Source organism: Sapajus apella, unplaced genomic scaffold (assembly GCF_009761245.1).
Source record: "Sapajus apella isolate SASKATOON/1434 unplaced genomic scaffold, GSC_monkey_1.0 scaffold51, whole genome shotgun sequence".
In the NCBI taxonomy this organism is placed as follows: Eukaryota; Metazoa; Chordata; class Mammalia; order Primates; family Cebidae; genus Sapajus; species Sapajus apella.
Window position 1 is genome coordinate 15,781,245 of NW_022436991.1, and position 18,256 is coordinate 15,799,500.

Sequence of the window (18,256 nt, forward strand, 5' to 3'; positions counted from 1 at the left end):
TTTTTTGAGACGGAGTTTCACTCATGTTACCCAGGCTGGAGTGCAATGGCGCGATCTCGGCTCACCGCAACCTCCGCCTCCTGGGTTCAGGCAATTCTCCTGCCTCAGCCTCCTGAGTAGCTGGGATTACAGGCACGCACCACCATGCCCAGCTAATTTTTTTTTTTGTATTTTTAGTAGAGACGGGGTTTCACCATGTTGACCAGGATGGCCTCGATCTCTTGACCTCGTGATCCACCCGCCTCGGCCTCCCAAAGTGCTGGGATTACAGGCGTGAGCCACCGCGCCCGGCTCGGATGTCCTTTCTGCATCTCGACGGAACTCATCCCTAAGCTTGGAGCATTTCACTTGCTCTTCCCTTTGTTTGGAAACATCTCTGCCCGATACTCTCCCTGACCACAGCCCCAAGGGAACCCTGCCCTTCCCCACTCCCTGTCCTCTAACCCTATTCCCTATGGCACCACCTCACCATGGCGCAGCCTGAGCTTCCAACTGCAGCAGGCTCTTTCTGCACATCGCTGTTGGAGCTCCTTCATAAGCCTTATTTTTTTTTTTTTTTTTGAGACGGAGTTTCGCTCTTGTTACCCAGGCTGAAGTGCAATGGCACGATCTCGGCTCACTGCAACCTCCGCCTCCTGGGTTCAGGCAATTCTCCTGCCTCAGCCTCCTGAGTAGCTGGGATTACAGGTATGCGCCACCATGCCCAGCTGATTTTTTGTATTTTTAGTAGAGACGGGGTTTCACCATGTTGACCAGGATGGTCTCGATCTCTTGACCTCATGATCCACCCGCCTCGGCCTCCCAAAGTGCTGGGATTACAGGCTTGAGCCACCGCGCCCGGCCATAAGCCTTATTATTTGCATTTGCAGTTCCTTGCTTCCTTCGTGTTCTGGTTTATTGCTTGTCTCTACCTCCTAGAAAGTAAGCTCCAAGAGGGTTCCTGTGTCTCTTTCTCCTGCTATGTTCTGGCATGGAGAATAACAGCTAGTGCATGGTAAACGCTTAGCAGCTATTTGTTAAATGCACCATTGAGAAAGAGAAATAGCAGAAAGCACTTGCCCTGTGCCCAGCACCAGCTCTGGGGTTGCCTGGAGCAGCTGTGTGCTTGACACACTTAACCTGGTTCTGCTCCTCCCTCCCTGGCAGGGTCTCCTCCTCCAGCTGTGCCTTCTCTTTGGCCTTACCATTTCCCAGGATGGGTCACCCTTGGCTTTCACACCCTCCTACTCCTGATCGCCCCTTGCCGGGCACTGGGGTCTCCGGCTCTGGCTTTCCATGCTGGATCCTCTGGGTCTTACTGGCTCATGTTGTCAGTCACCAAGCTGCAGATTCTATGACAGAAGCCTCTCATGAGTGTCTTTCTTCCTTTTTTTTGGGGGGGGGGTATGCCTTTATCAGCAGAGTGTCTTTCTTCCTAATTCCAAGGGCACTACCTTGGTCCCAGCTCCTGATGACCCTCACTTGGGAAAAGATGTCCAACAGATCTCTAGTGTCTAGCCCTGTCCCCCAACCAGGTCACACCCACACTGATTTGCGAAGAGATCTTCTGATAATAGCTAGCAAACAGCACTGCACTTGCTCAAGAACTTTCTGTGGCTCCTCAGTGCTATGGAATGGCTCTCAAGGCTCCTCTGCTGAGACCTGTGGCCCTCCCAGATTGGATGCCACTTCTCAGCTGCATCTGTCTCCCATTCTTCCTTGTCTAGTTTTGTTGTTGTTACTGTTTCTGAGACAGAGTTTCATTCTGTTGCCCAGGCTAGTGTACAATGGCACTATGTTGGCTCACTGCAATCTCTGCCTCCTGGGTTCAAGCAATTCTTCTGCCTCAGCCTCCTGAGTAGCTGGGATTACAGGGGCCCACCACCACACCCAGCTAATTTTTGTATTTTTAGTAGAGACGAGTTTCACCATGTCGGCCGGGCTGGTCTTGAACTCCTGATCTCAAGTGATCCACCTGCCTCAGCCTCCCAAAGTGTCTTTTGTTCTTTCTGTGAAGCAAGACTCCTTTGCTGTCTCCTCTGCCTGAAAATCTCTCCCAACACCAATTCGTACTGAAGACTATGGGAAGCACAGCCATCTCCTCCTCCCAGCAGCATTTCCTGGCATGTCACCAGCCAGCCTGGGTGAGGTGGTGCCTCTGGGCTTCCTCTGTCACAGCATCAATTACCCTCTCCCCACATCAAATGTGGGTCCTGAATCAGCTGTGTCGTTGGAGCCTAGCACAGAAACCCACAGAGGCCTCAACAGGGTGTTTGCTGAATGAATGAATGAATGAGATCAGGTTTCCTCAACTTGGAATTCCCTTGTTACCTAGCACAGTCCCTTCAACAAAAGGCACTCATCACACAGTCACTAAAGGCTAATTGTACCTTCTCATTTGTTTTTCCATTTGTTTTGAGACAGAGTTGCACTCTGTCGCCCAGGCTGGAATGCAGTGGTGCAATCATAGGTAACTGCAGCCTCAGTCTCCCTGGCTCAAGTCATCCTCCCACCGTAGCCTCTCAAGTAGCTGAGACTACAGGCACACGTCACCACACCTGGCTGATTTTTGTTTTTGTAGACATGGGGTCCTCACTTTGTTGCCCAGGCTGGTCTCAAACACCTGAGCTCAAGAGATCCTCCCATCTCAGCCTCCCAAAGTGTTGTAATTACAGGTGTGAGCCACCACGTCCAGCCTGACTATGCCTTCTAAGTAAAAACAAGCCAGGCAAGGTGCCTTACACCTGTAATCCCAGCACTTTGGAAGGCCAAGGTCAGAGGATCGCTTAAGCCCAGAAGGTAGATGGTACAGAGAGCCATGTTCACAGCACTGCACTCCACCCTAGGTGCCAGAGTGATACTCTATCTAAAAATAAATAAATAAATAAATAAAAGAGAAAAGGAAAGGAAAAAGAAGACGCATTTCCTAGACTCTCAGTGTTCTGCTCACACTCCCCAGACCAGGCTGGGCCGGGCCCTACATCCTGAGTTCCCAGCCTGTTTTCTGTCCAGATCTGACTTCTCAGAGGAGGTGGTAGAGACATCTGGGGTGTGTGTTCATTTCCAATCATGCTGCTCTATGGCCGTGAAATCTTGAAAGCATCACCTCATCTCTCTGAGCCTCAGTTTACTTATCTGCAAACATGGGGTTTTTTTTTGTTTTTTTTTAAAGATGGGGTTTCACCATGATGGCCAGGCTGGTCTTGAACTCCTGACCTCAGGTGATCCACCCACCTCGGCCTCCCAAAGTGCTAGGACTACAGGCGTGAGCCACTGCGCCCGGCCAAACATGGTTATTAATATCCATGCCCTGCCTCCCTGGTAGGCTTCTTTCCACTTTCTAAAGTGTAGACCATCCACAGTAATTCAACAAATGATTGTTGCACATTTACTGTGTCATACATCTTGTTAAAAATGTCAGTCTCCACTGTAACCCTTTTGAGGTAGATATTATTCATCCTCATTTTACAGAGGAAGGCACTGAGGCTCAGGGAGGTCACATGACTTACCAGCTGTGCCTGGGGAAGTTCCAGAGACTAGGTTGTGTTTTTTCTTTTTTGAGACAGAGGTGTGCTCAATGGCCTAGGCTTGAGTACAGTGGCACGATCTTGGCTCACTACAACCACCGTCTCCTGGGTTCAAGTGACTCTCCTATCTCAACCTCCCAAATAGCTGGGATTACAGGCACCTGCCATCATGCCCAGCTAATTTTTGTATTTTAGTAGAGAGGGGGTTTCACTATGTTGGCCAGGCTGGTCTTGAACTCCTGACCTCAAGTGATCCACCTGTCTAGGATTACAAGTGTGAGCCACCGCAACTGGCCTTCTTTTCTTTTTTTGAGAAATGGAGTCTTGGCCAGGTGCAATGACTCATGCCTGTAATCCCAGCACCTTGGGAGGCCAAGGCATATGGCTCACCTGAGGTCAGGAGTTTGAGACCAGCCTAGTTAACATGTGAAAACCTGTCTCTACTAAAAATACAAAAATTAGCCAGGCACGGTGGCTCATGCCTGTAATCCCAGCTACTCAGGGGGTTGAGGCAGGAGAATTGCTTGAACCTGGAAGGCAGAGGTTGCAGTGAGCCAAGACAGTGCCACTGTACTCCACCCTGGGCGACAGTGTGAGACCCTGTCTCAAAAAAAAAGAAAAAAAAAAAAAAAAAAAAAAAAAAAAAGAAATGGAGTCTTGGTCTGTTGCCCAGGCTGTAGTACAGTGGCACAATCATAGCTCACTGTAGCCTGGAACTCCTGTGCTCAAGCCCTCCTCGCCTCAGCCTCCCAAGTAGCTGGGACCACAGGCATGACATGGCACTATGCCCAGTTAATTTTTTTCCTCTAGAGATAGGATTTCACTATGTTGCTCAGGGTGGTCTGGACTCCTGGCCTCAAGCAATCCTCCCGCCTTGGCCTCCCAACAGAGGCTGGATTTGTGCCGCCTGCATCTATTCTATTCCCATCCACTCCAGTGTCTGAGCCCCCTGCTGGTGACAATTACCCAGGGTTTAACAACGCCCTCCATGTAGTTCTCCTCCCCAGGCCTTGGTCCCCCTCAGCATCTGCGTCTGAAGGATTGAAGGAGTGGCTAGTTCCTTAGATAATGGAAAGGTCTCTGTTGCACCTGATCTTCAGCTAACACTTCGAAATGAGTCCAGGATCTCACTCAGTTCTTTTTTTTTTTTTTTTTTTTTTTAACAAAAGACTGGGGAAAGAGGTGTCAAGTTTAATCTATTTGAATCTTAACAGGCACTTTTCTTTTTACAAGTTGGAAACTTGAGGGATCCTCGAGGCATGAATTTCAGTTCCGGGGTCCTGGGCTCAGGAGCCCACCTCAGGGCTCAGTCAGTCCTTCGTGCCAAGGTCAGTCTGTGGTGCCGCTCAGCCGCACTCCTCGAAAATGTCTGGGTAGTGCCGGAAGAGCACAGGTGGGTCCCGGTCACCTCGGACAGGGGCCCGAGGCACAGCCCGGATCCCAGGCCTCCGGCCCCGCCGCCCCCCGGAGCAGGAGCGGTGGATCCACTGATGCGCTTCCACAGCGAATTTCCTCTTGAAGCGCATGCCACATTCAGGGCAGGGGAAGGGCCGCTCCCCCGAGTGCATGCGCCTGTGGCTGACCAGCAGCGAGGGGTAGGTGAAGCGGCGGCCACAGTCCGTGCACACGTGGCGCCGCTGGCCAGCCTGAGCATCCACGCTGGGCACGGGCGCCGGGGGCTGGGCTCCTGTGGTCTGGTCCCAGGCAGCACTTGTGGGTGGCTGTGCCCATGCCGAGGCCACGCTAATAGCCAGGTCAGGCTTGCGTCCCACCAGCACTTCAGGACTCTCCATAGGAGCCTTTCTAGGCGCTTTGGATCTTGGACCTTCCTCGGGTTCCTCTTCCTTCATGTTTGGGGCATCTCCTGGGAAACCGGAATTAAGGTACATTTACAAACACTTTCGAACAGACTGTCCTAGGTTACAGAATGCTTTTCACTTAAGGCAGTGCCAGAAAAATTCCATCCGGTGATTAACACAGGCTTTGGAACAAGGTAAACAGGATTCTGACCTCCTAAGAGTGACTTATCGGAGCCTTGGTTCCTTATGCATCAAATGGGAATAATAATGGCTTTTGACTTCACAGCTTTGCTGGATTAGCTGAGTAGAGATGTATGTTAAGCACTTAGTAAGTGCTCAGGAAGCAGGGGCTATAATTATTATTTTATTTTTGAGACGGAGTCTCACTCTGTCGCCCAGGCTGGAGTGAAGTGGCAGGATCTGGACCCTGCAGCCTCCTCCTCCCAGGGTTCAAGGGATTCTCCTGCCTCAGCCTCGCAGGTAGCTGGGATTACAGGCGCCTGCCACCATGCCCGGCTAAATTTTGTATTTTTAGTAGAGATGGGGTATCGCCACATAGGCCAGGCTGGTCTCAAACTCCTGACCTCAGATGATTCACCAGCCTCAGCCTCCCAAAATGCTGGAATTACAGGCATGAACCACCGTGCCCGGCCAAGCAGTGTCCATGGTTTCTCCATGTTTTGTAAGGTAAGACTCTTTTACAGATGAGGAAACATATTTGCTCAAGGTCACTCCACTGGGGGATGGTGAAGGGAGAAAAGCCAACTTGTCAATGACTGGCTTTTTTTCGTGTGCCACTTTACCTCACTTGAGGAATGTGAAAGGCAGACCTGAAGGCATTTTCATTCTTTTTTTTTTTTTTTTTTTTGTTTTTGACGGGGATTTTTCTCTTGTTCCCCAGGCTGGAGTGCAATGGCGCGATCTCGGCTCACCGCAACCTCCGCCTCCTGGGTTCAGGCAATTCTCCTGCCTCAGCCTCCTGAGTAGCTGGGATTACAGGCACGCACCACCATGCCCAGCTAATTTTTTGTATTTTTAGTAGAGACGGGGTTTCACCATGTTGACCAGGATGGTCTTGATCTCTTGACCTCGTGATCCACCTGCCTCGGCCTCCCAAAGTGCTGGGATTACAGGCTTGAGCCACCGCGCCTGGCGGCATTTTCATTCTTAAGGAGTTTTAGTTATTCCTGAAAGAGAGAGAAGGAGGTAGCCAAGCACAGTGGCTCACGCCTTTCATCCCAGGCTGGCCAACATGGGGAAACCCCGTCTTTACTATAAATACAAAAATTAGCGGAGCATGGTGGTGTGTGCCTGTAATTCCAGCTACTCGGGAGGCTGAGGTGGGAGAATCGTTTGAACCTGGGAGGTGGAGGTTACAGTGAGCTGAGATCGCAGTACTGCGCTCCAGCCTGGGCAACAGAGCGAGACTCCGTATTGGGGAAAAAAAAAAAAAAAAAGCCTGGCGAGGTGGCTCATGCCTGTAATCCCAGCACTTTGGGAGGCCGAGGGGGGTGGATCACCTGAGGTCAGGAGTTTGAGACTTGCCTGGCAAACATGGAGAAACCCTGTCTCTACTAAAAATACAAAATTAGCCAAGTGTGGCAGCGCATGCCTATAATCCCAGCCACTTGGGAGGCTAGGAAGGAGAATCATTTGAATCTGAAAGGCAAAGGCTGCAGTGAGCCGAGATCGCACCATTGCACTCCAGCCTCGACAACAAGAGCAAAACTCTGTCTAAAAAAAAAAAAAAAAAAAAAAAAAGAGGGAGAATGAGAGGAACTGGAAGCTCAAGCATGTTGGACTGGGCTCCCTGTCCCCACAGGACCGCTGTCCTATGTTCTGAAAACTTTGTACCAGTTCTGCCTTCTTTACTCTTCTAGTATTCAACAGTTGAATTTCTTTAGGGATGCTAGAAGTGGGGCCCTGAAAGGAAACTGCTAGACAGGAAGCCCTGGAAAACCAAGTTTGGAGAGTGGGGGACCTGGGACCATCCCTCACCTCTCCGAGCTCCTCCCAGGCTTTCCCCCTTCTCAGGATCCTGGGCGGCGGAGCTCCAAGCCTCACTCTCCTGTTCCATCCAAGAGATGAGGGCTGGTTTGGGGCCTGGGAATCCTGGGAGAGAACAGGGATCACAGCGCAGGCCTGAGAGGCCATCGTGGGAAGATGGCATTCCCCTCCAGGCTGAGAGCACCTCCTCGGAGCGTACACTCAACCTGGACGGGGATGCAGTGCTGCTGCCTGAATGAAGTGGATGCGGGTGAAAACACTCCCGAGGGGGTACCTGAAGCCCTGGGAATGGGAGATGGCTGCTTGCGCTGGTGCAAGAGTGCGGGATTAGGGCTGACAGTCCTCTCGGTCCTTCTACATTATCTCCCCTGTGAACCCGGTGAGGGAGGAGAGGGACTCGGACCCGGGCCTCTCACCGAGCGCGCCCAGGTGGCCGTAGGTCTCCCGCATCACGTCCCGGTACAGGGCCCTCTGCGCCGGCCGCAGACAGCCCCACTCCTCCGGGGAGAAGTACACGGCCACGTCTGCGAAGCTCACAGCTCCGGGCTTCCTGCAACCAGGACTGGTCTCCCCGGGCCTCGGCGCCAGGAGCGGGGCTGGGGGCGGCGCCATGGGGCCTCGCAGCCCCGATCGGCGGCCGCCAGCTCGCTGGGGCCGCCGCCTCCCCGCTCCCGGCTTCAGCTGTTGTTGTCCACAGGAAGGGCTGCCCCGCCCAGCCGTGGCGTCCGAACGCAGCCGAGGCAACCGAAGTATCAGAAACTGGCTTCTAGGGATTCGGGATTCTGATAGGGACAAACAGAACTCCTCAGTGTTTATTCACTTGATGGCCGCTTGGACCTAGACTCTACCCGGGTTAAGGGACCCGGAAGGTGCCTTCAGAAAATATGGCGACCACCTAGGTTCAATTGTCATGGGCTGCTCTTAAGGGCGCCATTCTTTGACCGTATCAAATATGGCGCCTTTCTGACTTCTCTGGCCTCAACGACCCACTTCCCCTTAAATAAAGCCGCTTCGGATGCTTTTCTGGTGGGAGAGGCGGGGTGACGGGGAAGTAGAAGCTAGAGGCTTATTGCCTTCAAGAAAGATGGATGGGCCGGAAGCTTCACGTATCCCTCGTTACCCGCCGTATGCAACGGCCGATGATTGGCCGGGACCCCGGAAGAAGCTGAGCGGTGATTGGCCTGGGATTGGCGGGGCATTTGAAGGGACCCCCGCGGTCCTGAAGCCTCTATTGACATACTGGAGCGCAGCAGGGACCTCGGCATCTACGGTGCTCGGGATCGTGTCCCCGACGGTCTCTTACCGTCCCTCCTGTTGGCGGCATCTGGAATCTGGTTCTCAGACCTCTTGGGAAGACGCGCACACCCTGGCAAACCATGTGTACACTTGCGGTAGAAGCAGGTGCGTGTTTTGCAGTAGCTTAGCTACTGAGTCTACCCGGTCCCTGGCATCCGCACCTCTGCTTGCTCAGGCTCTAGACCGAAGCTGCAGGCGAAGGAACGTGCTTGGTGAGGATGGAATCGGAATGGGGAAATTTTAAACTACATTGTAATTTTTGCCAAATTAACATACATGGATTTTTTTGTTTTGTTTTGTTTTGTTTTGTTTTGAGACAGGGTCATGCTCTGTGGCCCAGGCTGGAGTGCAGTAAGTAGTGCGATCCTAGCTCACTGCAGACTCGACCTCGCGGGCTCAAGCGATCTTCTCACCTCAGTCTCCCGAGCAGCTGGGACCACAGGGGCACTTCCCATACTTGGCTAATTTAAAAAATTTTAAAACAGACAGGATCTTGCTATGTTGCCCAGGCTGGTCTGGAACTCCTGCCTCGGCCTCTCAAAATGCTGTGATCACAGGCATGAGCCACTGTTCCCTGTCATTTCTACTTCTTTACGGTTGTTCCAAATTACCAAAGATAGCATCAAATTTCAAATCCTAATTTTTTTCCTGGGAAACTTCCCTACTTTAGCCTTTAGTCTTCTCTCTAAACTGGACTGGGCCTCATCTCTTCTCATATGGGGTCTCCCCTTCCTGCTGTCCTGGGTTGTATCCTCTGCTTCCTAGATTTAATGTCTTTATTTTTCAACCAAGATGGGTCATCATCATGGCTGGCAGCATTGTACTATAGTACTAGTTGCCTACATCCCCAAATTTGGAATATCCCTGTAGTCACACAAGATGCAGAATACTGTTTGCTAAGCGTGGGGCTGGTGGCTGGAGGTAACAGGCAAGGCCTACCAGGTCCCTGCTGTCATTCTGACCCTGGATCTACACCTTGCTTGGCTCCGCTGCTGGCCCTAGTATATCAAGGCTTCCTTTTTATTTAAGTGTTCTTTATTGCTGCCTTTTCATTGTATTTTCTGGCCTACCCTTGCTGTTTTTCACCTGAAATATTTTTTGGCTTTTAGTGTGACTCCTGCTGATCTCATGCTTATTGACTATTAATTATTAATTGTTAATAATTAAATATTATTAACATACTTATTACTTTGAGTTCTGGAACTGCCTCACTGCACTTCACGTGGTGAATGGTGTAGAAATTGAATAAGGAAAAAATATACTCTTAGAAATTAGTCTTTATTTTTTTGAGATAAGAGTCTTGCTCTGTGGCCAGGCATAAAATAAATATTTTTAAAATTAAAAAAATAGGCCGGGCGCAGTGGCTCCTGCCTGTAATCCCAGCACTTTGGAAGGTTGAGGTGGGATCACAAAGTCAGGAGATTGAGACCCTCTTGGCTAACATGGTGAAACTCCGTCTCTACTAAAAATACAAAAAATTAGCCGAGCGTGGTGGCAGGCGCCTATAGTCCCAGCTACTCAAAAAGCTGAGGCACAAGAATGGCTTGAACCCAGGAGGTAGAGGTTGCAGTGAGCCAAGATCACACCACGCTGCACTCCAGCCTGGGTGAAAGAGTCAGATTCCATTTCAAAAAAAAAAAAAAAAAAAGGAGAAAATTTATTGAAACATATAATTTTTACATATTTATGGGGTTCATGTGATATTTTGCTTTGTTTCATACATAGAATGTACAATAATCGAGTCAGTATGTTTGGGGTATCAATCATGTTGAGTATTTAACATTTCTATGTGTTGGGAAAATTTCAATTCTCTTCTAGCTATGGAAATTTATAGTACTTTGTTAACTACAGTCACCCTGCTCCGCTATTGAACGTTACAAGTTATCCCTTCTTCCTGACTGTACGTTTGTACTGATTACCCAACTTCTCTTCATCCCACCTCTCCCACCCAAATACACCCTTCCAATCTCTGGTATCATTCTCTCTACCACTGTGAGATCAACTTTTCTAGCTCTCACATATAAGTGAGGACATGTGATATTTGTCTTTCTGTGTCTGGCTTATTTCACTTAACATAATGACCTCCAGTTCCATCCATGTTACTGTAAACATTATTTCATTTTTTTTTTTTTTTAAGACAGAGTCTTGTTCTGTCACCAGGCTGGAGTGCATTAGTGGGATCTCGGCTCACTGCAACCTCCACCTCCTGAGTTCAAGCAGTTCTCCTGCCTCAGCCTCCCAAGTAGCTGGGACTATAGGCACGTGCTGCCATGCCCAGCTATTTTTGTACTTTTAGTAGAGACAGTTTCACCATTTGGCCAGGATGGTCTCGATCTCTTAATCTCATGATCCGCCCGCTCCAGCCTCCCAAAGTGCTGGGATTACAGGCCTCAGCAACCATGTCCAGCCAACATTATTTCATTTTTTATGGCTGAATTCCACTGTGGAGATATATATATATCTCATTCACGTTTTCTTTATTCATTCATCTGCTGATCGACACTTAGATTGATTCCATGTCTTTGCTATGTAAACATGGCTACTGTAAACACAGAGATGCAGGTTATCTTTTTATATACTGATTTATTTTCCTTTGGATAAATTCCAGGCAGTGGGATTGCTGGATCACATAGCAGTTTTGTTTTTTTTTTGGGGGGGGTGGGGACGGAGTCTTACTCTGTCACCCAGGCTATAGTGCTGTGGTGATCTTGGCTCACTGCAACCTCTGCCTCCCAGGTTCAAGCAATTCTCCTGCCTCAGCCTTTCAAGTAGCTGGGATTACAGGCACCTGCCATCAAGCCCAGCTAATTTTCGTATTTTTAGTAGAGACGGGGTTTTACCACGTTGGCCAGGCTGGTCATGAACTTCTGACCTCCAGTGATCCACCAGGGTAGGCCTCCCAAAGGGCTTGGATTACAGACATGAGCCACTGTCCAGCCCACATCGTAGTTTTTTTTTCTCCATACTGTTTTCAATAGTGGCTGTACTAACTTACATTCCTATCTATCAATAGTGTGTAAGAGTTCGATTCGATTCTCTTTTTTTTTTTTTTTTTTGAGATGGAGTTTTGCTCTTGTTGCCCAGGCTGGAGTGCAATGGCACGATCTCAGCTCACTGCAACCTCCGCCTCCCAGGTTCAAGCTATTCTCCTGCCTCAGCCTCCCGAGTAACTGGGATTACAGGCATGCGCCACCATGCCCGGCTAATTTTGTATTTTTAGTAGAGACAGGGTTTCACCATGTTGGTCAGGCTGGTCTCGAACTCCTGACCTCAGGTGATCCTCCTGCCTTGGCCTCCCAAAGTGTTGGGATTACAGGTATGAACCATGGCACCAGGCCTGAATCAAACTTTCAAATAAGACTAAAACTGTTCCATCCCAAGTAGCTGACATGTTGTTTTTCCTGCCATTCATTACAAAAACACAAAAATTGGCCAGGCATAGTGGCTCATACCTGTAATCCTAGCACTCTGGGAGGCTTAGGTAGACAGAGTCCATGAATTCAAGACCAGCCTGGGCAAAACCCATCTGTATAAAAAATACAAAAATCAGCCGAACATGGTGGCCTGTGCCTGTAGTCCCAGCTACTCAAGAAGCTGAGATGACAAGGAGAAATACTTGACCCTGGGAGTTCGAGGCTGCAGTGAACCATGACTGTGCCACTGCATTCCAGCCTAGGCAACAGTGAGACCTTGTCCCACCCAAAAAAAAAAAAAAAAATGCTCTTGCCTTCAAATTCTTTTATTGCCCATCAAATTGTAAATGTTTTTTCAAGATTCTTGATCAGATTATTATGAGAAGTCACAAAACATACAGGAGATAATTAGGCTTCAATAGACTTTACTTGTCAGTAACAGAGTACAACTGAACTTTAAGTGGGAGCTGAAGTTTCTTTCTTGCTTTTTTTTTTTCTTTGAGAGGAGCTCTTGTTGCCCAGGCTGGAGTGTAATGGCACAATCTTGGCTCACTGCAACCTCCGCCTCCTGAGGTCAAATGATTCTCCTGCCTCAACATCCTGGGTAGCTGGGATTACAGGCATATGCCACCATGCCTGGCTACTTTTTTTTTTTTTTTTTTTTAGTAGAGATGGGGTTTCACCATGTTGGTCAGGCTTGTCTAGAACTCCTGACCTCAGGTGATCCGCCCACCTTGGCATCCCAAAATGCTGAGATTACAGGGGTGAGCCATCGCACCTGGCTTTTTTTTTTTCTTGAAACAGTGTCTTGCTCTGTAACTCAGACTAAAGTTGTGCCATCCAAGCTCACTGCAGCTTCAAACTCTTGGGCTGAAGCTATCCTCCTCCCTCACCATGCTCAGCTAATTTTTTAAAATGTTTGTTAGAAATGAGTTCTTGCTGTGTTTTCCAGGCTGGTCTCAAACACCTGAGCTCATGCAGTCCTCCTGCCTTAGCCTCGCAAAGTGCTGGGATTACAGGCGTGAGCCACTACACCCAGCTGAGAGCTGAAATTTCTTGCACAAAACTCAGCTGTATGCTGAAGTGTTCAGAAGTGAAATCTAATGACGTCTGCAACTTTGAAATACATTAATAAAATGGATAACTGAATGGATGGAGGGATGGATACACAGAAAGACACATGTAAAGCCAATAGAGAAAAATGTTATTTGTAGAATCTAGGTGATGCTAAAGGCCACGCAGCTAGTTGGGACTGAGCCAAGCCTGGAATCCAGGTCTGCCAGTTCAGGAGAGGCTATGTGGTAAAGTAAACACCCAGTTCCCAGTTTTTGTTTTTGTTTTGTGTTGTTTTGAGATGGAGTCATGCTTTGTAGCCCAGGCTAGAGTGCAGTGGCACAATCTTGGCTCACTGCAACCTCTGTCTCCCAGGCTCAAGCTATCCTCCTGCCTCAGCCTCCCGAGTAGCTGGTACTACAGGCATGCACCACCATGGTTGGCTAATTTTTTGGTATTTTTGGTAGAAATGGGGTTTCACCATGTTGCCCGGCTGGTCTCGAACTCCTCGCCTCAAGTGATTCACCCACCTCAGCCTCCCAAAGTGCTGAATTACAGGCGTGAGCCACCGCATGTGGCCCCAGTTCCCATTAATAATTATCTTGGGCTGGGAGCGGTGGCTCATGCCTATAATCCCAGTACTTTGGGAGGCCAAGGTGAGTGGATCATGAGGTCAGGAGTTCGAGACTAGCCTGACCAATATGGTGAAACCCCATTCTACTAAAAATACAAAAATTAGCTGGGCGTGGTGGTACGCACCTATAATCCCAGCTACTCAGAGGCTGAGGCAGGAGAATCCTTTGAACCCGGGAGGCGGAGGCTGCTGTGAGCCAAGATCATGCTGCTGCACTCCGGCCTGGGCAACAGAGTGAGACTCCATATAAAAAAAGGAAAAAAAAAAAAAGGCAGAGCACTGAAGCTCAACTCTGTAATTTCAGAACTTTGGGAGGCTGAGGCAGGCTGATCACTTGAAGTCAGGAATTTGAGACCAGCTTGGCCAACATGGCAAAACTCCATCTCTACTCAAAATACAAGAATTAGCCAAGCGTGGTGGTGGGTGCCTGTAATCCCAGCTATTCAGGAGGCTGAGGTGGGACAATCGCTTGAACCTGGGAGGCAGAGGTTGTAGTGAGCTGAGATCGTACCACTGTACTCCAGCCTGGGCAAGAACCCAAGGATTCAAAGAAGCAATCTTTTCAAAGATATATTTGAGTCACTGAGCACCAGTCCTGGAATGCAAATATGCTTAGTCCTACCTACCTCTTTTGTTCATTCCTTCAAAAGCTTTCTGTTCAAAAGTAGGGCTAGCAGATTTAAATGGGCCAGAAGACCTCTCTTAACTGTTGTGTTTTTGTTTGGTTGGTTAGCTGGATTTTTTTGAGACAGAGTCTCGCTCTGTTGCCCAGGCTGGAGTGCAGTGGTGCTATCTCAGCTCACTGCAACCTCCACCTCCTGGGATCAAGCCATTCTTCTGCCTCAGCCTCCCGAGAAGCTGGGATTACAGGCATGTGCCACCACACCTGGTTAATTTTTTTTTTTTTTTTTTTTTTTTTTTTACTAGAGCTAGGGTTTCCCTATATTGGCCAGACTGGTCTTGAACTCCTGACCTCAATCGATCCACCCACCTCAGCCTCCCAAAGTGCTAGGATTACAGGTGTGAGCCACTGTGCCTGGCCTTCTTAACTGTTGACATATGCAAGCATTACAATAAAAATTAGACTGGAAAGACTATGCCTTGATTTCAACTCTAATCAAAAGTAATTTATTCTCAAAAAAAAAAGTATGCTAGTGCAGAGAAAGTTAAAAAGAAAAAAAAAAAATGTAATCCCAGCACTTTGGGAGGCTGAGGCGGGTGAATCACCTGAGGTCAGGAGTTCGAGACCAGCCTGGCCAAAACAGTGAAACCCCATCTCTACTAAAAACACAAACAATTACTCGGGCTTGGTGTCAAGCACCTGTAATCCCAGCTACTCCAGAGGCTGAGGCAGGAGAATCGCTTGAACCCAGGAGGTGGAGGTGGCGGTGAGCTGAGATCGCGCCATTGCGCTCCAGCCTGGGCTACAAGAGCAAAATTCCATCTCAAAAAAATAAAAATAAAAAAATAGAAAATAAAAATCCTCCAGCATTATATTTACAGCTACCGGGGCCAAAGAATACATCTTTATCAAAAAACACAAAATCCAGTGAACATGCAAATATCTGAGGAAGAAAAAAACGCTGCAATCACTAATCCATACAGTGAAGGACTGGCCCAATTCCAGAGTTCATTAGGTTTGATGGTTTGTGCACTATGTGCAGAATGAGAGTGGTGCGGAGAGTTCCCCACCTGAGGCTGCTGTCCTCTCTATGGCCACCTGTAGGTCTTCAACCAAGCAACACCTGCACTCCAGGTGTCTACTTGCCAGATGTTTCACCTGCATTGGTAAAAGACAGAATCGTGGGATGAGCTTCCCCTCAGGAGGGACAGGCCCGAGGTATCCCCTCTATTCTAGAGGATCCAGAGTGGGTCCTTTAATAGACACTGGAATGTAGGGGACTCCATCTCAGAGGAGTAGGAGAAATACAGGCCAAAAAGTAGACCGCTCCAAGAGAGAGAACAATCCAGAAGAAAAAGCCAGTTAAGTGAATGGTTTTCAGTGAAGGAATCCCAAGTGGGATGGGGAACAAGGGGCCTGTGTGCAGGAGGTTCAGGAAATGGGTCAGCCCCCAGGCACCTTTTCAGATTCCTGCCTCCTCCTCCTCACAGTCCTCTGTGCCCTCACCTCTGCTTTTTCCCTAAGGCAGAACTCTGTTTTCCTTAAACGCCCACTTCCTTTCCTTATCCGTCAATGCACAAACCTGGCCTCTTCCTCTCCAGAGAAAACGCTGACCAGTTTGTGAGAACGCCATCACCCACACTCTTGAAATATATCTGGAAAGTGCCGGAAGTGAACTGGAGGATCCTGGCCTCCCAAAACGTGGACGGGCTCTGAAAGCCCCACCGCTGCCTGCTGCCACCCGCGCCTCTCACTGCAGGAGTGGTGGATCCACTGGTGGGCTTCCAGGGCAGACTTGCGCTTGAAGGCTTTCCCACATGCCGCGCAGGGGAAAGGCCGGCTGTCGGAGTGAATGCGCCGGTGACTGAGGAGGAGGGAAGAGTAGGTGAAGCGGCGGCCGCAGTCTGGACAGGGGTAGGGCTTCTCGCCCGTGTGTGCGCGCCTGTGGATGGCCAGCAGCGAGGTGTAGGCGAAACGGAGGCTGCAGTCGGGGCAGCTATAGGGCTTCTCGCCGGTGTGCTTGCGCTGGTGGATGGCCAGCAGGTAGGGGTAAGTGAAGCGACTCTTGCAGTCCGGGCACGCGTAGGGCTTCTCCCCAGTGTGAGCCCGCCTGTGGATAGCGAGGGAACCTCTCTGGCGGAAGTGGCGCCCGCAGTCCGGGCAGGGGTAGGGCTTCTCGCCGGTGTGGATGTACTGATGCTGGCGCAGATACTTGCGCTGGGAGAAACGCGCCGGGCACTGGGTGCAGGGGAAGGGCCGCTCCCCGGAGTGGACCCGCTGGTGGCTGGCTAGGAGGGAAGGGTAGCTAAAGTTGCGGCCACAATCTAGGCAAGAGTAGGGCGGTCTTCAGGTCACAGTGTCCTTAAGCCAGGGCTTCATGGGGCTCTGCCTGGGGCTGCTGCAGAGCTCTGGGCAGGTGGCGCTGGGCAACCACTCCTTGAGAGCCACTTCATGCGCCACCTCTTTTTGTTTTGGACAGTTCTTCACCCTTTCCTTATCCTCATTCCCATCCCTGGATCCTGAAACAAGGAAGAGGTTAAAATCAGAAACCCATCCCTGGATCCTGAGACAGGGAAGATGATAAAATCAAAACCAGCATATTCCAGGACCATGTCCTGCCTTGGAAGGCGGCAGGAATGGTTCAGAATATGACCCCCAGGGAGCACGGCTTAATGATAGGGGCCTCGTGAAGTCCTGAAAGCCAGCCTGGAGTAAAAGCAAATGCCACGGTCTGCAGGTTAACCCAAGAAGACTGAACACTGGAGATAATGAAAGAGGAGTCGGGCTGGGTGCTGTGGCTCACGCCTGCTTTCTGTCCCTGGCCTCTGCTGACAGTTCCAGAGCTCTCACTCTCGGGATCCTGGACCTCCAGGCTCCACGCTTCCACTTCTTCTTCCACCCAAGAGATAAAAGCGGATTTGGGGCCTGAAAATCCTGCGAAGGAGAAACACGGGGTTCGGCTGAGCGCACCGGAGGGGAGATGAGGCTCCTCCCTCGGCGCCCCGCTTCCAGCCCATTCGCTTTTGGGGACACCGATCCCCACTTCCCACCGACTACTGGGGGGGCCCGGCCTCACCCAGCACGCCCAGGTGGCCGCAGGTCTCCCGCATCATGTCCCGGTACAGGGCCCTCTGCGCGGGCCACAGGCAGCCCCACTCCTCGAGGGAGAAGTACACGGCCACGTCCGCGAAGCTCACGGCTCCCGACCTGCTTTCCCGCGTGCGCCGAGGCCGGGTCTCCCCGGTTACATGGGCCGGTCGCGGCGCCAGGGGCGGCCCCATGGGAAACCCTTTCTGCCTGGTAAAGAGAGGCTTCCGGGGAAAGTGGAGATGCCGGCGCTTTACTGTCTTTCCTCTGCCAAGTCCGTAGGGACCCTACTCCTTCCCTTAACCAAGATGGCGCCTTCCTGGCGTCAAGACCCCTCGCTTTTCCTCGGTGCCCTTACACACCTTGGGGAAACCAGCGGGGAAGCTGCCCTCGTAACACAACCAGATAGATGGCGTGCGTTGATTGGACACTACCGGGAGGCCCAGGGTAGAAGAAATGCTGTGATTGGGCGTTTTTTGGAGCGGTCTGTTTGAAAAGCTGAGGTTGAAGGACCTGAAAGTAGTCCGAGCTGAGGGGCCTCAGGGTCTCCTGACTCGCTTTTCCCGAACAGCCTCCTAGGAGAAAGGCTGTAGCCAGCTGACGCTACTTCCTTTTGCTACTGGGGTGAGTAAAGGTGAAGCGCAAAGCCTTGGGCGGCTGTGCAGTGAGCCGGTGAGAGACGGCAGATCCCAGCTCTGAGCTCTGCGTACTGTGGGCCGGGCCGGGCCAGCCCGAGGGGCTGCGGGAACAGGATCCTACTCAGGATTTAATTTGGCGTTTGCCCAGTGGTCACAGATGTCTTTCCTTTTAGAGACACAGAAGGCTAGGTGACTGCTCAC

The 18,256-nt window shown here is 50.4% G+C and overlaps 2 protein-coding genes across 3 annotated transcripts; both read right to left on the reverse strand.

Moving 5' to 3' along the window:
• Window positions 1–4,664: 4,664 nt before the first annotated feature.
• ZNF688 (zinc finger protein 688) lies at window positions 4,665–9,070 on the reverse strand. 2 transcript variants are annotated; one of them, XM_032243221.1, is made up of 3 exons: window positions 7,729–9,070; window positions 7,304–7,417; window positions 4,665–5,370 (listed from the first exon to the last, which is right to left on the reverse strand). In XM_032243221.1, exons 1-3 carry the CDS (start codon window positions 7,922–7,924, stop codon window positions 4,853–4,855), a joined length of 828 nt encoding a protein of 275 aa, XP_032099112.1. In that variant the 5' UTR covers window positions 7,925–9,070; the 3' UTR covers window positions 4,665–4,852. The 2 variants fall into 2 exon arrangements, with proteins under 2 accessions (XP_032099112.1, XP_032099113.1); XM_032243222.1 differs by lacking the exon at window positions 7,304–7,417 and having other exon boundaries at window positions 7,729–8,643.
• Window positions 9,071–15,188: 6,118 nt separating this feature from the next.
• ZNF785 (zinc finger protein 785) lies at window positions 15,189–17,788 on the reverse strand. The gene is given in 3 exon segments (XM_032243216.1): window positions 15,189–16,849; window positions 17,136–17,264; window positions 17,407–17,788. Coding segments are annotated over 3 exon segments (1,221 nt in total). The 5' UTR covers window positions 17,612–17,788; the 3' UTR covers window positions 15,189–15,962.
• Window positions 17,789–18,256: the final 468 nt, after the last annotated feature.